The sequence below is a fragment of the Nansenia antarctica genome (genome assembly GCF_963989245.1).
Source record: "Nansenia antarctica genome assembly, chromosome: 16".
NCBI lineage: Eukaryota > Metazoa > Chordata > Actinopteri > Argentiniformes > Microstomatidae > Nansenia > Nansenia antarctica.
The window spans coordinates 24455771-24475541 of NC_137686.1; the positions used below are offsets into that span (position 1 = coordinate 24455771).

Consider the following 19771-nt stretch of genomic DNA (forward strand, 5'->3'; position numbering starts at 1 on the left):
CCTGAGCATAACCCTGACTCACTCTGAATACAACCTTACCTGTCTAAACTTCCACTCTTGCTCATGCTCTGACTCTTTGGGTTTCAAAGGGTCCTTAAAGAGCAGGTCTGTGTCTAGCGGTATGTTGGGGTCAAACACCTCGGGGGGCTGCGGCTGCTGTGGCTGCTGCTGTCTCTTGACCGTCTCGTTGGACATCTGGACTTTGTTGATGCGCAGAGCAGCCCGGTTGTCCCTCGCCTTTTGCTGCAGAGCAAATTAATCGCAGGCACACGAACACACACACGCAGACAAGTGCAAACGCACACACAGACAGACACAAGAGTACACGTACACACACACCACAGACACACACACACACACACACACACACACACACACACACACACACACAGACAAAACGATTTCAGTTGGTGCCATGGAAACCTTTGAAGACCGATACAAAAAGGATGTTTTTTTTCCAGTAGATTTTAATCAAGTCCAGGTCCTTAAAACATGCCCTCTGTCAGATAAAATTACTTCTCGTGAACTTAATTACAGGGACCACAGAGAGCTCTAACACAGAAAGCCGTGGTTGCTTTGTTAATTGGCTTATCTGTGATTTCCTGGATTTCACTAGCACTAGCTACGGGACTGTAGAACATCAGGCTTTAAGAGGTTTAACAGGTGAACGATATCTTTGTTGCTATCTAAACAGGATTCAATGTTTGTTTCTCGATATTCGTATCTTTATTTCACGTTATCTGGGTAGACTAAATGCTTCTTACCACATATGGGGCCCTGTCTTGCGAACTTGCTTTCCTCCATAGTTTAGCAATTTGTTTGACTCTTGTAGACCAGTCTGTAGAGCAATTCAAGAGAAAGAAAATAACAAAAACATACATAAGCAACATTCTGCAGTTCAAAAGGGTGTTTTCACACATCTTCCATAGCCATTTAACGACGGACATGCACAGAAGTGTGAAGAGATGCATGACGCACAGACTAGGGATGTCATAATACCAGAATTTAGAACTACCGGTTCACTAATATAGAGGGGTAGTGGTGGTCTAGTGGATAGTGAGTTGGACTTGTGATCGGAAGGTTGTGAGTTCAAATCCCGCCTGAAACCACACCACTACTAGTGTGCCCTTGAGTAAGGCACTTAGCCCTCAGTTACTCCAGGGGGAATGTCCCTGTAATTCGTAATTGTAAATCGCTTTGGATTAAAAGCGTCTGCTAAATGGCAAAATTATTAATTAAATTATTAATTACTAATACCAGTTAGTATCACACCGATAACAACACCCACAGAAGAACAATACCAAAGAGGAAAAAACACCTCAAAGAACAACAAACATAACTACAGCACCCTACATTATAATTCTAGATTTAGCTGTCCACTACAGTACGTGGGAAACTCAAAGTAAATGCATTGCACTCTGAAAAAAAGATTTAACTATTGTGTTTGTTTTTAAATCTGAACACAATTTTGCTTGCACTGGCCTCCGGGTGTTATTCATGAAAGAAAACAAACACATTACATCACTGTGTGCATCCAACCAGACTCTCATTAAACTTTGAGAAATCAGCAACATGTGAAAAATGTCTAAACTCAACTTGACCTCACATCGTGCTAGCTATCTTCGCTTAGTTAGTAGCAAACTTTTTGCTAGTGGCCAATTTGAATGCAGAGACATTCCCGTAGATATAAATATACAGTGCACTGTTCACAAATGCAGCCGGCAGCACGACACTCGATACAGTATTGATACATGCTGTATGTGGCCGTGAAAAAAGGGGCTTTTGGTACAAATGTATCATACCTGCTAGAACATTCGGTACTACTGAACGTGGACGCACAGCAGTATCGGACCAAAAGCTGTTGGTATTGGTATTGGGTTACTAGTACTACAGTGCAACACTAGTCCCTCACCCTCACCCCCACCCCCACACCCACACACCCGCACCCGCACCCACCCCCAACCCCACCCGCACCAGCCCTCAGGACCCACCTGGGAACTCTTCCTTGAGGTTGGGGAAGTTGACGTTGGTGTAGAGGACCGGGGCTACGGTGGCCAGCTCTCCCAGCGTCTCTTCCTTCTCCCACTTGAGGGTGCTCCTCTGGGCGTTGGACATGGCCTCCGCCTCTCCCTCCGGCACGGGGCCAGGAGGAGGGGTGGGGCCTGGGCCGTGGCCAGGGGACTGCCACGGACCCATCGCCTCTCTGGCCATCTGATTAAACTTCCTGTCCCTGGCAAGGACAGAACAAAGCGGTGTGAGCAATATTAATATTCAAAGACCTCCTTGTAGGTTTGATGTATGGGCTGAGCATTACAGTAATTGATTTTTAGATCTTGGCGTTGAGAGGTAGAATAAAACATCAGGACGAGCAAGTTCAAGTACCTTGGATTGTCAGTGAAAGGCATGCGGTGGAGGGGGGAGAAGTCATCGGGGATGCAGGGTCCTGCTCCAGGGTTGTTCTGGGTCAAAGGGAAGCGTTGGTTGGGTCCCATCAGCCCATTCATCATTGGCATCCGTGGAAACATGGCATTCCCTACATGGAAAAACAAACAGGATTCAATAGGGGAATACAGTAGGCATGATCAAAACGTAAAAAACAGTGAAAGAATAAACAATGCCAACCACACATCACAATGTTGATGTATTTTCTATTTTCTACATCAGTGACTGCCCCAGGGCCCAGATGGGGGTCCTACCTGCGTTGGGGTGGGGCATGGAGCTGCCGGGTGGGCCGGGTAAGGGCAGTGGGCCATGGGGGTGAGGCATCTGTGGTGGCTGGCTAGTGCTGGGGCTCAGGACCGCAGTGAAGAGGTCCTCTACGTCCTTACCCTCCAGCTCTACGGGGGAGGGGGAGAGAGAGAGAGGGGGGGGGGTTGGGGTTGGGGGTGGGACAGCACAGTTATACGACATTGACATCGAAAGACAAGGAAAGACAAAATAAACTTTGGGGGTTTTTGAGGGGTAAAAAAACCCCAAAAAACAAAAAAACAACAAACCTGGAATTTTGTAGAGTTTGCTAAGAATTGACTCTGAAACGAAAACGAAATGGAAAGGACAGATTATTTCCCAGTAAAATCAGAGGTTTACTAAGAAGTGACGCACGTCCATGGAGAGGGGCTATAAAACAAACGGGGTGACCCTGCCAGCTGTCCTCCTACTGACCGTCAGTGACCATGTTGTCCAGTTCAGGGCTGAGGAGCCCGTCCAGAGGTTCGTCTGGCAGCGTGCGGGGCGTCCTGCGGCCCGAGTGAGACTGAGGGGTCACGGGGGAGCCCGTCAGAGAGCCCATGTCCAGACCAGCTGAGAAAACACACACATCGACAAACAAAAAAAACAAACAATAACACACACACATGAGCAAAGACATAAATCAGTTCAGGCGCACACACACGCGCACGCACGTACGCACAGAGCATGTTTGTTCTCTAAACAGCCCTTCAATACAATTACAACAGGGCAGTCGGGATCAGAGCGCCTATGTGATTTTGTTTACACGAGTGATGAAGTCAGTATGCACACGCTGGGAACAATAAAGTGGCAGAGGGCCTAGTCTTTCATCTGATCTGAGATACAGGCCATAGGCATTTCAATGTCTGTTTTGGGAGTCTTTTTTTTTTGGTCTCAGTTATGACGCACACATTGAGGCAGGCTCAAAGAAGGAGCATCGATTGAATGCTCTAACTATACTAAAGAATGGCACTAACTACACAACGCTTCTTTCTTTCTCTCTGTGCAACCAGTAACTGGCCCATAACCTTCAGTCATTGTATCATCATCTACTCCGCTAATAAGCTTTGAAACTCATTTGAATAACATGAATATCTACATTGTTGGCAAATTAAATGAGGACGGGGAGCAATGGAGCACACTCCACAGGATACAGCCTTTGAGAGCTCTAAATCTCGATTCATTGTCTGTCCTCTTAAAGACAGACACTCCAAACGTGCGTCATCCAACACGACGAGGCTTGCGGCGTTTCTTCCGGCAAAAACACGGGCCTACTAAATCCGTTTAAGTTACATAAAGCCGTGTTTACCGAAAACCAAGGACGCACACTGGCCTCAGTGGAATTGCTAAGCTTTTCTTCGCCAATCGCAGGGCCGGGAGACAACCTTCACTGTCATCAGAAAATGGAAGGCCACTCACCAAGGCCTTTCGCTCTCTAAAATCGCTCGCCTCCTAAATTGTTCATTTCTGAGTTTGAATGGGAGTGTGTCCTTGGAGCGTCTGATTCTGTGCGAATCTGAATCACTCCGGCATTTCTCACCGATTATCCTTGAATTTGCACTTCAAGTCCATTTCAGAATGCAACAATCTAACCAAGAACGAAGCGGGGAACAGGAAATAAACACATTTTCTACTTTGTGAAACATCTACTGTGCAGTGAGTGAATGGGTGAGCATAATGCAGTTTAAGTGGGGGTCGTTGATTACCGGTAGATGAAATGTGCCAAGAGAGAGAAAAGGGTCAGATAACATGCATGCAAAGATAAGCACTTAGAAAGCACACACTCAAATTTACACACACACACAGGAAATTAAAAAGAATGCATTATCGTGAGCTGGGGGACGGTTATGAAGCCCTTACCAAAAGGAGGTGGTGAGCTGTCGACTTGGAAAGGGCAAAAATCAAGACCTACAGGAACCCAAATCAGATACAATGAGTGAATTCATAAAACAGGGAAAAAAGGCCAACAAAACTGGAAAGAAACAATGTCAAACAAAGGCTGAAAAACCCCCAAGATGAGCAAAACCATTATGAAAAGTATATGATTAACTGAATAAACATACAATAAAGGAGGTAAAAAAAAAACTATAATCACAGACTGGGACTACTTTTTGACCCTTGGAGAAGCCGTTTTGAAAAGCCAGAGCACGAGAGATCAAGGCAGTGCGCACGCACACCCACGTCCCACCGTGACTGCCTGTGATTGGTCAGTGACCTACCAGAGTTGCCGGCTGACTTCCCAAGCATTCCCAAGAGGTCAGCGTCAGTGTTCAGAACCTCAGACAGATCCACTAACGGATCCTCAGAGGTCTCTGTGGATTATGAAGACATACAACACCGTCATGAGCTGGAGGGGGGGGGGGGGCATGGATCAATGGACATGAGGCTAAGATCGATGGGGTCCCTCAAAAGGGCAGGTGTGTGTTTTCGTGTGTTCACGCCGCCGCGCACACGTGCTTCGTGTGTGTGTGTGTGTGTGTGTGTGTGTGTGGGGGCCTACCTGATCTCGCCGTTCTGGAGGGGACGGGTGTGGCCGCCGCGCTGAGAAGGGGGTCAGACGAGGGGTCCAGGAAGCTGGCGGTAGGGTGCTTCCTGTCTGCCTGGCCCTGGCCCTCCTCCAGCATGCCTGACTCCACCCCCTGCTGTCGGCTCTGCTTGCTCTTGTCCAGCAGGTCTTTCCCAAAGAACGCCTCCTGTGTGGACAGCCACAACAAACAAACCTGGTCACTTCTCACTTCTATACACTAAGTCCCTCGGGGGGACTTGTCAAGAGAGGAGACTGAGGAGAAACATTAACACATTAACGTCACTCTAGGTACAAGGGTGTATTTAGACAGGGCGCAGGGGGCCCCGTGATGAGAATCCACCAAAGTGACAGGGAGAAGACAAACACGACTGCTGCTACTGCCTACGCTGGTGTCAGCAGCCCTCCCTCATCCCCCCTCCCTCCCTCCCTCCCTCATCCCTCCTCCCTCTCTTCTCCACCCACGTGGCGCCACACTTCTACCCTCTCTCCGGCGGGTGAGCAATGCACATGTGACTCGCTCCCCACTGCGCTGAGACATTAAAAGCCTAACGCGTTGCCATTTCAATAATTAATCAAATGTGTTCCCTCTGTGTTGGGCCCTTTGGGTTTGACTGAGCCCCTCCTCCCTTCCCTCCCCCTCCTTCGATGTGCACACACACACACACACACACACCCCTACACACACACACACACACACACACACACACACCCCTGCTGTGGGGACACAGACCAGCGCTGACAGCTGCCCATGGCTTAATGCACCTCACATCTCTCTGTGTTTCGGCCGATGCAAGGTGACATTGGGCTGCGGGTCTGAGACTTGGGGAAGAGCCTCTGAGTTGTCTCCAGTTGAGCCTCTCGCTCGCCCGATTCACGACCCAAACCAGGAGCCATTTGGAGGGGATGATCAGAGATGGGGGGAAGGGGTGGTAGGGGAGCTTATCCTCTACAGAGACTTCCTTGAGGCTATACTTCTTTTAAGAAAGCACACAGAAGGGGCTGCCGTCTCCCAGGGTTTGCCTTTAAGTGGCTGTCAAGGCAGTGCTCTCTGCATTCCCCACCCTCCCCGTGGGTGGAGTGAACGACATTTTATGCAGATGCAAAGTGACATGAACCAAGCTATCACTGTGCATGTATGAATGGTTACGTCATAATGATAAAACGCAGGACGAGACATTGGGGTTAACAGCTCATCCCGATCAATTATTGATCGATCGCACACAGAGAACCAGTAGATGTTGGGGGGGGTTTTCCATCCAGGAAGACAGTCTTCTGCTTAGGATAAATACCATGCCAGAGGCCTCGTAAAACTTGTCATCCAGATAAGACGACTGGTATACAAGAGATACCGTACAGGTCTACACACACTAAAGTCACGTGGTGTTTGCATTATAGCCTTCCTGGAACCCCCAGGAAGATTAGCAAACTGCTACGGCATAAGCTAATGGGGATCCTTTAACACTTAATCAGCCGTGAGTAAAAAGAAACGTTACGCCGGGTGCACACAGGGCCGTTGCGTTGCGCAAACTGGTGGGATGGACTTCAACGTGCGATGCAGACGGTAAGCTCTACTCGTGTTGCTAGCGAAGTTTCCCACAGAAGTGGGGGAAAAAACGTCAGATCAGATATATAAACGGGTTATTTTGATAAACTGGACACATTTTGTGAATATATATGGTTACTTTCTCGCCTGAAAACATATAAAAATAAAATAAATAAAAACTTCATAAAATGACATATTAACACTTGTAGAGCCAAATTACAGATTTTAGCCAATGGCGGCCAAAATTGAGGATTTAAAATCTGAGGCGAGAGCTCCAGGGCAAGAAACTACTTCCGGTTGTTTTGACGGATCCAACGCAACGCAAAAAGCAGATTTTTTTTGACTGATTGCCACACCCTGACGGTCAAGAAACGCAATGCAGAGCAACGCAACTGATCAACGCAACGGCCCCATTGAGATGAATGACTTCCGGTGCAACGCAACGCAACGCAATGGCCCTGTGTGCACCCGGCGTTAGCCTATATCTTTGCACTCAATCAAATTTCAGGACCCTCCTTTCTTGACTTTCCCTAGATATGTGCATTCTACCACCCCAGTATCCTGACATTTTCAAAATCACATCAGGATAAGCTAGTATAAAGCTATGTTGCTGTTTTTCTGTGTAGGAAGCAGGCTAATTTACAAGCGGCCAACTAGTGGTCGTTGTGTGTAAATAGCAGCGTAGCGTTGTAAAGAGCTGGCTCTTTTAGTAGGTAAAAAAGGCACGGCTGTTCTATAGTGTTGAATAAACAAATAAACAAATAGCAGTTGTGTCAAACATGATAGATAAGACAGATCATATTTGAAGACAACGATCATCTGAGGCTCGCGGTGGTACAGTGTGATGATGTCATGGGTTGAGGCTACGCACCTGCAGGTAGGCGGGAAACTCCTCCTCTAGCTTTGTCTTCTTCTTCCGGTAGCGTTTCTTGATCTTCTCTGGGACCTCCGGCCCGGGAGGGGTCTCGTCCACGGGGGTGTCAGGCAGCACCTCTCCCCAACCTGCAATAGGGATGGGGGGGAAAAAAACAAGGTCAGAATCTTATCACTTCAAACACTAGAACAGCCATGGGTGAGGTCATTTGACCCTGTGAGTAAAAGAAAATGTTTTATATCTTTGCACTCGATCAAATTTCAGGACCCTCCTTTTTATGACTTTTCCTAGATATGTGCGTTCTACCACCCAGTATCCTTACATTTTCAAAATCACATCAGGATAAGCTGGTATAAAGCTATTTTGCAGTTTTTCTGTGTAGGGGGCAGGCTAATTTACAAGCCGGTTAACTAGTGGTCGTTGTGTGTAAGTAGCAGCTTTCCATCGTAAAGACTATGGTCATTTGACCCCCAAGGCAGCTCTTATAGTAGGTAAAAAAGGCACGGCTGTTCTAGTGTTAAAACATATCAAATGGTTGCTACAGCAATCAAATGGTTCTATGTATTCGGCAGGCTAAAAATATGTACCCAAAAGAGCATGACAAATAATGAATCGTATCTGCACAGAGGTAAAGCAAACAAGCAAAAAGATATTCAGACAAAGGTAAGCGATCAAGAAAAGATGAGATGGAGTTGGTGTGAGCCCTGACCGTCATCCTTTCCTGTGGGGTTCTCGGACACGGAGCCGGAGGAATCCTTCCTGCACAGGGATCGTTTGGCTTTGCCTTGGCCTTGTCCAGGACGGCTCCTCTGGCGCACCATGAAGCCCCCGATGCCTGAGGTAAATAAACCCACGCAGCAATCATTCAATATGGTCTTTCTCTCTCTCGCTCTCTCTCAGGGTTCCTACAAGTTTCAACAAGTAAAATTTAAGACCTTTTTGGACCTTTTTTGGACCTCTTTGGATAGAATTTTAGACCTAACCCTAACCCTATTCGTGACACCATATGATAGCTTTTTGTCATCCTCGAGGTGATGAAATTAGAGATTTCATTGCCATACAGACAATACAGAGTACAGCGAATTTGATTTTTTTTGGGTTCCAGCTTGATTAATTTCCACATAAATAGATGTGGTCGGACTGATTTCCTTGCAGGACAAGCTAATCTCATTTGTTAGACCTAGAAAGCTGAAACTTGGGACCTTTTTAGGCCTTATAAATCGGATTGCTGGATTTGGGACTAAGGTTTTTTAAGACCAGCGCGGGAACCCTGTAAATAAACCCACGCATCAATCATTCAATATTGTCTTTCTCTTTCTCTCTCTCTTGTTCCCTCTCTCTTCCTCTCTCTCTGTTCCACTGAAAAAAATGACATATGATCACACAGCTTCTGATTGCTTTGTAGCAGGTAAATTCTTTTCATATGGGCGATGGTTAATTAGGATGCTACTTAGGGGCTCAGTTATAGTGGAATATATTAGGGACGCTGAATGAATGGACTGTCTGTCTCGTCGCAAGAGAGGATTGCTTATTGCTTCCGCTCAAAAAGGAAGGGATCTCGAAGAAAAACACCCTTTAAAAACCGCAAGAATGAGTCCTCTCTTTCCTTCAGAGGCCTCGTCTCTCCCTGAGCTAGCTGGCTGAGCTGTCTGTGTTCGGTGGGGGGGGGGGAGGCTGCTGCAGCAGCGAGAAACGCTGGGCACGTACTGCACCATTTCACGCTCCAGAGGACCTGTCTCCTCCAATCAGGTGCCCTCTTACCCGGCCGGTACGGCTTCCTCTTCCTCTTCTTGCCGCTGTCGGCTCCCTTGGAGGAGTCGTCCTCGGCCGGCTCGCGCTCGGGGCTGGAGTCCGACTTGCCCTCGCCGTCCAGGAGCTCCACCTCTGTGAGGGCGAGGAGAGAGAGAGATAGAGGAGCCATGAGGAGGAGGAGGAGGAGAGGGGACACAATCCCAGGGGCCCTGCGGCACAGACCTCCCTTACCCCCCCCCCGCGCACTCCCACCTTCTCCCCCCCCACCCGCTATGCGACAGCGTTGGGGTCAATTCCATCTCCAACTTCAGTCAGCTTCAGAAGATTAGGCTAATTGAAATTCCATTCATGAATTTTCAAAAAAAATAAACTGCCACTATTTTCAGGGAGGATATTTCACTTTGGGAAAATGCTCCTACTAATTACCTTTTCTAATTTAAGGTTTAAATGGTATTTAATAAATTAGCTCAGTTTCAACCCATCCCCCCTCAGTGCATGGGGGAAAACTGTAAATGAGGAACTACGGAGCATTTAAAAGGATCAATTTCGAAACCTCAAATCCAAAAAACTATAAACTATAATTTCCGGTGGAGAGCATGGGGATTTCTAACGATGATGCCCTTAAAAAAGAAAAGCTGGCGACAGCTGTGCTCTTGACACATTGAGGACAGCATCAATATCTATGGCTCCCTATAGTTTTGACTGTTTCATCAATATCTCCTACACTACCCTGGGGGGATTCAAACAGGCGTGTTTAAGTGTGTTTTAAGAAGGGCACCTCGGTGGTCCTCCATGTCCTCGTCGCGGGAGTGCTCTGACAGGGGGTCCACGGGGGCCTGCAGCACCGCCACGCTGTTCTGGTTGATGATCTTCAGCTTCAGCTTGGGCTTGGGTTTCCTCCGCCGCGACGCCGTGGCCGACAGGCTCTGCAGCTGGCACAGCCCCGACTCAGTCAGGCACACGCCGTCCTGCGTGTACGTCCTCGCCAAGTCTGAAAACACAAGTTGACGTGTCTTCAATGTATTCATGGTGATGGGGGGGGGGGGGGGGGGAATTGTGTTGGGGGATCGGATTTGCGCAGACGACTTGGGTTAAGTGGAGTTGGAAGATCCGAGACGTTGTGTGTGTCTGTGTCTGTGTGTATGTGTGTGTGTGTGCGTGTGTGTGGGCGCTTACCCATTTCTTTAGCCTTTGTGACAATCTGCGTCATGACTGCCGACTCAATGGAGTCTTTGGCCTTGGCAACGACAGCTGCTGCGGAGGAGACAAACAAAAAGACGATGAGACACCGGCAGAAAGGAGAGATGGAGTCAGGAAGAGTAGAAAGTTATCGTTACGAGACGGTACTCACCCTTCCCCTTCGTAGAGGTCTTGAAGGCTCGGCACATGGTGCAGTCGAAGCTGCTGTCGGCCGCCTTCTCCACGTCCTCCTCCGAATGAAGACCCTGACAGGACGCGTGGATCCACCTACGGGGGGAGATGGGGGGGGGGGAGAGGGGAGAAGGGGGGAGTCAGAGGAGTAAAACACACGTGCGAAATGAATAACGAAGTCGTTTATGAAGCGAATAAACCCAAGAGTTTACGACCGTATAAAAATCAGCGACTAGGACAGGTTTGTATAACACGGCAGGAAAAAGTACTTGGCTCGTAACGGAGCGCGGGGCCCACCTGTCGCATTGGCGGCACTGGACCACGAGCTCGCCCTCGCTGTAGTCCTGCAGGCAGAGGGGGCACGACGCCAGGCTGGCACAGGGGGCGCACTGGGTGTAATTATTCTGCCACTCACACCTCAGGCCGGGAGAGGTGGCGCCGCACTGGGTACAGGACACGCACCTGCGGGAGGCAGAGGGGAGCGAGAGGACACATGTCACATGGGGGCGCCGGGCCAATTTTCATGGAGGTCAGCAGGTAGAGAAGAGAGAGTAATGAGAGATCACGATGTCATTATCTAGGAGGAGACGGCAAGACGGCAAGACTGTGCCACGCTGCAGCCAAACCTAATGCCATCTTAGGACGACATCGCCCCTTATCTGAATAGTCTTAAAAATGCATCCTTCCTTCCATCCTTCCTTCCTGCACACTATTCAGACAACTTGACTGAGGATGGAAAGCAATGCAGAGAACTGCAGAGAACCTGCTTTTCAGCTAAACCAATCATCAACTCCATCAGTGATGACATCCAGTAAGAGAGAAGGGAGGGAAGAATGCATTTTTAAAAAGTATTCGCACAGGGCCTAGAGATCTGCAGGGGGGGGGGGGGGCCTAATCGGAGCGGAGAAGGAGCGAAGAAGGCGACCCACCATTTGCACTTCCAGCTGTCCTTGGGGACGTTCTGCAGCGGCGGGTCCAGGCAGTAGGTGTGGTAGCTGATGTCACAGTCGTCACACAGCAGCAGGCGGCCCGGGTCGGTGGCCTGGCCGCACGCCTCGCACACCGTGCACTCCAGACAGCGCCAGCCTTTACTCAGAACAATCTTGGTGATCTGGGGAGACGGTGACAGGTTCAACCGGAGGAGTCAAATGCACTCAATGTGTGTATGTGTGTGTGTGTGTGTGTAGATATGAGTGTATTCATCTAAATTATGAGATATAGAAATCTCTCTGACCCCGCTGGGCTGCACTAGAGGACTGTTTACGAGAACCTGACAGCATTATGAGATAAGGATCCAAGGAGCTGAGCCGTATTCACATTACAGAGATACAGAGAGGTCCTTTTAATCTACTCCACACACACAGACACACAGAGACAGACACAGACACAGACACACACACACAGAGACACACACAGAGACACACACACACACACACACAGAGACACACACACACACAGAGACACACACACACAGAGACACACACACACACACACACACACACACACACACACACACACACACAGAGAGACATACACACAGAGACACACACACAGACACACACACACACACACACACACACACACACACACACAGACACAGAGCCAGAGAGACAGATAAACCCTGCAAAGCTGGGAGACGCACTCGTGTTCTCACAGCTCTTATGGAGTATAATGAGTGTTCGGTACAACACTTCAGGGCCTCAGGGTCCCGATCTGCCGGTGAGAGGCGGGGCTTACCTTGATGCCAACGCAGAAGGGGTGGTAGCACTGCCCGCACTGGGCACAGGCCAGGAGACGACCCTCCGCACCCTGGCCAAAACTCCCGCACACCACACACATGTCCTAGGAAAACAAGAAAACAACCAACAAATCACAACAATATAAAACCTGTGTTTTAAAACAGTCATACACACACACAATTACATATTTTCAAAAAAAAAGATGTGGTAGCTATAACAATGGAGAGATGAAGTGAATAGAACAGCAGTCTGGAGGTGATCCATACACAGACGGACGCCCACCTGTTTCAATGTGAAACTGTCCATGCTGGAGAAGATGACCACAGTGTTGTGCATGGCGTTCTCCTCCTCCTCCTTCACCACGTACGGCTCCATGGCGGTCACCTGCATGTTGTGAAACACAGACACAGACACAGACAGAGACACACACACACACACACACACAGAGACACACAGAGACACACACACACAGAGAGAGACACACACACACACACACACACACACACACACACAGAGACACACACACACACACACACACACACACACACAGAGACACACACACACACACACACACACACACACAGAGAGAGACACACACACACACACACACACACACACACAGAGAGCGACACACACACACACAGAGAGACACACACACACACACACACACACACACACACACAGGAGATTTAGTCCCGAGATTAGGCTATATTCCTATAGAGGTTCACTACATGTTGCAACATCTCAGTTAGGTTAGCACATAGCTGAATATTTCAGCATGCCGGCTCCAAGCAGAACACTGTCTGAAAAAGGATTATTGATTAGCATAATTTGCCAGCCATAACTAACAGCAGCGACACCCCCAGGGAAAAGGAGGAAACGTTAGGTTCTAAAAACAACAAAAAAACAGGCAAATAATCAGTCAACACACATAATTACTGTTTACAATGGATACCGGGACACCTGTGGAGCGACAAGCTGGAGGGGAAAATAAAGTCTGCTTTGCATATCGGTTGATTTAAATGAGAGCGTGTTTTGGAAAAGCTAACGTGAACAGGTTGGTGACATACTCCGGGGTTGACGGAGGGACTGGCGCCGTTCTTCCCTCTGGCTCGGCCGCGCCCCCCTCGGCCAGACAGCCCCGCCCCTCTGGGCCTCCTCCTGCCAGGGAAGCCGGACCCCCGACCCTGCAGGCAAGAGGGAAACACAAACAAACCTCACAACTGTGTCTGACACACACACACACTCTCAGGCGCACACGCACGCACGCACACACGCGCACACACACACAGGAACACAGACACACAGGGGCACACACACAGGAACACAGGCGCACACAGGCGCACACACACAGGAACACAGGCGCACACAGGCGCACACACACAGGAACACAGGCGCGCACACATACAGGCTCACACACACAGGAACACAGGTGCACACATACAGGCGCACACACAGGCGCACACACACACACACAGGCGCACACACAGGCGCACACACAGGCGCACACACGCATGTCCACACTTGCTTCAACTGACAGATGAAGTCAGCTTCATTAAAACCTTTGCCAAAGGGGACCTCTCTCCACCCGCCCACTGTGGAGCGTAGCGGCTGGTATCTACGCCGAGGAGATAAGAGCATGAAACGGGAACAGCAGCACTCGTCTAGTTCCAGAGAGGTAATGTCATTTCCCCTGCAGTGGTGTCTGACTCTGCATGGCAGTGTGGGGACTCTGGTGCCAGTATACCCTGCCGTGATTAGCAAGCGGTTTGATCACGATAACACATTAAAAACCTGTCCTTTACTTGAGCGTAGAGACACAAAAGGCAACATTGAGGGGGGGCGGGGTGGAGGGGAGTAGGGATACCCGTTTCAGCTTGGAGAGCGGTTGGAAATGACATGTACAACTGAACAGTATGATGTAGCCTCGGTGTGGCTAGAGTTATACAAAACGTATTCGTTCAAAAAGGAACCTCTCCGCTCCGTAATGACTGTACGGTAATTTAAAAAAAGGTATATCCTGTCCATTCTGCGAGAAAAGCCTCTTCAACGCTAAATAAAGCGAGTGTTTCTGGCTCAGGCTGTTGACGAAAGGCCTCCGAGATGTTATTCCGCCGATTTGAGCCCCATTACTCTGTCCACACATTTCCGGTGGAGGCCTATTAGGCCTAATCGTGACTGTCAAAGTTAACCACGGTCTGTTTCCACGAATACCGCTCCCCCCCGCCCTCCCTTCCCCCGTCAATCCCTCCCCAATCCCCTCCATTTGGCCCCATTCCCAGTTCCAGTGTCGACCCGACCCTCTGATTGACACCCAGTATGCTGCTGTTTAACCTGGCCTGGCCTTCTGCCAAGACTCAGCAATTAACCCCTTTAGCACAGCACGGGGCGGCCGTCGCCATGACGCTGCCGTCACCACGGCAACAGATTGCAAGCATCTGCATAGTGCTGCCCATATATAGCCAGGCGAATCCCCCTATATTCACCCCTCCCCCACAACCAGTGGGAATATCTGATCCAACAAGACTAGTAAACAAACCGTAAAAAAAAAAAAAAAAGACAAATAAACAGAAGCCTCTGACCTGAGGCAGGACACTGCGTGCTTCTGTTAATGACTCGGCTTGGCTCGTTACCTGTGCATGCATGCGCTGGGCCTGGGATGCAATTAGCATTACACACACACACGCAAACAGTTTTCTCACAGTCACCCTACTTCATCTTAATTCAACCACAAAGCTAGGAGGGATTCTCTCAAGTTAAAAGGCAAGCGAATTACTTAAGGTTTTCTCATCCATTCCCCCCTGTCCGGCAGGGGAATTTACAATAAATTGTAAATTCACCACCTAGTCACTCTGCGTCTGAGGGCGGATCATTAGCACAGAGACATTCATCATCCCTTAAGCATGGTTAAAAGTAGGCTACCACGGCTAAGGTGAAAACAGACGCTAGAAGCGCTAACGTCAGACAGGCTAGCGTTGGGGCTGACGCCGCCCCCCGTCGTCTCCGGTGACCCATCATGGTTATTTACCACTCGGATGCTCCAGCCGGGGCTGCCGGAGAGCTGCCTGGTCTTTGGGACGTCCCACCCCTCGGGGTGGTCTGGGGACCAGGACGAGGGGGAGCTCACACTGCTATGGGGGCTCCATGCACCCTAAGGTAGGGGGGGTGGGTAGGTAGGTAGGTAGGTGGGTGAGAGAGTGAAAGAGAGGGGAGGAGGGAGGGCAGGGGAGGGGAGAGGGAGGGAGGGAGGGAGGAGGGCGACAAAATGCAGCAACTTAAAAACAAAGCCAGCGAAGGAACAAAACCATACAAAGACAGATGTTAGAAAGATGCAAGTGACGTTGTTGTTGTTGTTGTTGTTGTTGATGATTGTTTTTAAGTAGTTTGGGACAATTCAACACACCCCGAGTTAGAAGAAGCGGAGTTAATGATGCTCGGATTAAAACATTCTGACTTGAGCATAACCGGGGCTCATAACAATGACATCACAATGGATATGATATTTTATTAATGAAAGCCAATCCCTGCCATTCTCCATGCACATGAGGTCGAGGCGTGTTTCGAGCTCAAAATGTTTCTGCAGCGAGCAAGAGGGTGAAGCAGAATGGTGTTAGTCGCACAGCAACCTTCACACAGCAGCACTCGCCAAGGCAACAGCACCATGCAGTAGGAGAGAGCCAGAGAGAGAGAGAGAGAGAGAAAGTGAGAGAGCGCGCGAGAGAGAAAGAGAGCCAGAGAGTGAGAGAGAGCTAGTGAGAGAGAGAGCCAGCCAGTGAGAGAGAGGAACAGAGAGAATGAGAGGCAGAGAGAGAGAGAGAGAGCGCGAGGGAGAGAGAGAGAGGAACAGAGAGAATGAGGCAGAGAGAGAGAGAGAGAGCTAGGGAGAGAGAGAGAGAGAGAGAGGAACAGAGAGAATGAGAGGCAGAGAGAGAGGGCGAGCTAGGGAGAGAGCCAGAGAGAGAAGAAGGCCCAGCATCCCCTCGCCATGGCAACTGCGTGCCTCACTGGCGTGTTGACAAAAACCAGGGTGATTATGTCAGCACGACCGCGCATGGCTCTTACAGACAAAAGCCAGTACTGGGCTATAAGGAACTGGGTTTCTATCTAATTTTGCATTCGATATCCCCGGGCCTGATCTAACAAATTAGTCTGAGATTCAAACATTTATTTTAGAAATGGGATAGCCTGGGATATGAGAAAATAGCCTAACATTTTTTGCAAGCCTAAAATAATATAATAAAAAAAAAAAAACGCTGCATCATCCATTATATATAAACAGCCATGGGTGTGCTTAATATCCCCTTTTTTTTAAAATTATTATTTTATTGGTCCGAGTTGCATGCTATGTCTGCGATGATGATAGTCGTTTGATCTAAGCGGAGTGTGGTGGTGTTTTAACAAGCTCTTAATCATTCATGGTGTTTTTGAGGAGAAGGAGACACAGAATAATATGTGAACAGATAAAAGGTTGCTTTTTGCAGTCGTCAGAGACAGTCTTCAGCATATGGAGCGGAGCGTACACTTGGAAATTACCGTGGAGACGGCACATCCTGACAGGTGGCGGCCAATAACATGCAGGACATCGGTTGGGAATGGATGAATGGATGGATGGATAAATGGATGGATGGATAAATGGATAAATGGATGTTCCTTTTACTGCACCGAGCTGTGTGTTACTACATCATTCTAAAGGTGATTCTTACACTGAACACAGTAGACACACGGAGTGTAAATATGTTGGTTGTCGAGGTATGGTTGGGTGAAGAGGTGGGTATGATTGGTGTGACGGTTTGCATCCAGGAAATTTGCATGAGGTTGGCACGGGTCTAGGAGTGAGACGGCGTGCTGCATCGGTGCGGTGTGTTAACGTGGAAACTGACTAGGCTTTTCATAAACAAAGTGTCTAGGAAAAACAGCCTCTCTGTCGCAGTTGACTACAGTTAGACATCTCTCTCTCTCACACACACACACACACACACACACACACACACACACACACACACACACACACACACACAATCCGTCAGGAGTCAGGACACGAGTCGACACACTCATCGATATTCCAAAGCCTGCTAGCGGCTAACGACAACCCACTGGCATCCGTTCTCCTGCCACCACCAACTGCCAACCCTCCGCCCAGAGCAGAGCAGAGCACTCATCCAGGTCTCATCCAACACATTCAAACACATCATGACCAGCGATGGATCCCCAGCATCCAACCGTTAACTCTTAAAAAGCTTTCCCATCTGGGATTTTGCAGAAGCTATAGGAAATAGCACAAAAAAATAAAAAATCGTACAGCCTTGACACACACGACACCACGTTACGTAAACCTTGAGTAGCTTGCACCTACCTGCTTGACTCTGGGCCTTCCGGGGGAGAACTTCCGCTTGGTGATGGCCGGCTTGCCCATGCCGATCTTGGGGGTTAGTGGTATGAGGGTGGTGCAGGGGGTGATGCTGCCGTGGTCGCCCATGGTAGGGAGGAGGGCGTGGGGGGGCTGGGAGAGGCCGTCCCTGGGGGAGGCCCCCATAGTGCGGGGGGAGGAGTGGGTAGGGGAGGCGGCCATCTCGGCCAGTCTGTCCAGGGACGCCTTGTGGGGCTTCTCGTCCGGGAGGGCGGCGTGGTGGAGTTGGAGGTGGGAGTGGTTGGGCTTGCTCTCTGGGGAGGTGTCCATCTCCTCCAAGACAAAGGGCCTTGGGAGGACCTCCTCCCCAGCCTCCCCTGCCAGTATTCCAAAAACACACTCCCCCTTCCTCTCCTCCTCCTCCTCCTCCTCCTCCTCTTCCTCCTCCTCCTCCTCTTCCTCCTCCTCCTCCTCCTCGCCGTGACCGTCTTTAGGTGCAGTCTCCAGCCCACAGTCCCCCACCTCGTCTGCTCCCGGAGACTCCGAGGCCGAGACCTCCATGGGTTCGTCCTTGATGGTGACTAATGCAGTGCTTGGTTCTTCTTTGGTGGGTGAGATCATGGCCTTGACATCCTCTGTGCTGGGGGGTTTGACGGGTCCCTTGTCAGAAGGGGACTCTGGCTGGGTCATATCTTGCTGGGTCAGTCCAGCGGTAGTAGTGTCCTGCGTCTGGTCTTTCTCCGTGTACGCCTGGGCGGGGAGAGTTGGCTCAGGCTCCTGCTTGGTGAACTCTGGGGACTCGGGACTCTCTGTTGTTGACTTTTCCTGGGTTGCAAACCCTGCTGCTGGTTGGATTTCTAGAGAAAACAAGACAGACAGACGGTATCGGTAACACGCATCAGCGGCACGATGACATCATTATGCAAACTACTACATGACAGGACAGAAACGAACAGGGTTGCAGCGCAGACTTCATTTACAACCCAGATTGAGAGGTCGCAGTATAACTCGAAATAACACTGAACTATTCCCACCATTATGAGGAAGTTGAGGAGGAAGTAAACACCTAAAAAGGAAGAACCTAAAGGCTAACTGTAGATAGTGTCGAACGTGCGAGCAGACGAGACAAACCTGGTGTGAACTCTGTCAGGTCCTCGTTGGCAGCTGCGTCCTCAGCATCGGCTTCCACTGACGCTTCTGGAGGGAAAGGAAATGACATCAGTGAGAAAAGCCACCGTCATCGACAGCTCATATGACCGAACTCGGTCCAAAACAACAGCAACACATTTTCCAAGCACAATGACGGAAAATGTTTAGTAGTAAACTCATTAAAGTGAGGCCCATATAGGCATGATTAAACATTAACAGGGTGTGAACAGTGAACAGTAGACAGAGGGTGAGAGAAATAGGATGAAGGGGGGGCGGGGGAGGGGGAATACAGGGGAAAATATTAGATACCTTGCAGGCAAATTGGCAGAGAATTGAGGCACTTTAACAGTCCTCCGATTCAAACCCACCCCCTGTTCTAACAGCCAAAAAGACACATAACTTTGGTTTGTGACCCCAATCCTGGCAAACTGACTTCTGTCTCTTATAAAACCGCTAAAGAGACCTGCTGGTGGATTTTCAGATTCCCAGCCAAGTGCTCCATAAACCCAATAATCCATCATTTAAGTCATGAATCCATCACATAAAAAAAGCCTAATTCTCATGTGGCACAGATCTCCTATCCATCTTTAAAAAATCCCTGAGAAAGGGTTTTCTAACCCAATATTGGCTTAGGTAAGAGAGACCTGAGCTCAAAGCTGTTAAACAGAGCTAGGCTACACACCTAACTGAAGGTTTCTCTGCTGCTCTCTGATGAGCGGTTACGTAACACCGTAACACAAAG

The 19771-nt window shown here is 49.3% G+C and overlaps 1 protein-coding gene across 1 annotated transcript in view; it reads right to left on the bottom strand.

The window, feature by feature from the left end:
- Positions 1-19771, bottom strand: part of kmt2cb (lysine (K)-specific methyltransferase 2Cb) — a 73393-nt gene that overhangs the window by 27465 nt on the left and 26157 nt on the right. Inside the window, exons 14-38 of the mRNA XM_080547079.1 lie at positions 19012-19077; positions 18360-18737; positions 17887-18194; positions 15562-15684; positions 13604-13720; positions 12816-12917; positions 12532-12636; positions 11724-11905; positions 11092-11256; positions 10775-10890; positions 10600-10677; positions 10202-10414; positions 9433-9555; positions 8381-8506; positions 7669-7799; positions 5228-5420; positions 4947-5039; positions 4588-4635; positions 3163-3300; positions 2997-3029; positions 2697-2837; positions 2383-2533; positions 1992-2230; positions 765-838; positions 40-243 (exon numbers count right to left, since the gene is read on the bottom strand). Coding sequence (XP_080403205.1) covers positions 40-243; positions 765-838; positions 1992-2230; positions 2383-2533; positions 2697-2837; positions 2997-3029; positions 3163-3300; positions 4588-4635; positions 4947-5039; positions 5228-5420; positions 7669-7799; positions 8381-8506; positions 9433-9555; positions 10202-10414; positions 10600-10677; positions 10775-10890; positions 11092-11256; positions 11724-11905; positions 12532-12636; positions 12816-12917; positions 13604-13720; positions 15562-15684; positions 17887-18194; positions 18360-18737; positions 19012-19077 — 3647 coding nt within the window. The remainder of the gene's footprint in view (positions 1-39; positions 244-764; positions 839-1991; positions 2231-2382; positions 2534-2696; positions 2838-2996; positions 3030-3162; positions 3301-4587; positions 4636-4946; positions 5040-5227; positions 5421-7668; positions 7800-8380; positions 8507-9432; positions 9556-10201; positions 10415-10599; positions 10678-10774; positions 10891-11091; positions 11257-11723; positions 11906-12531; positions 12637-12815; positions 12918-13603; positions 13721-15561; positions 15685-17886; positions 18195-18359; positions 18738-19011; positions 19078-19771) is intronic.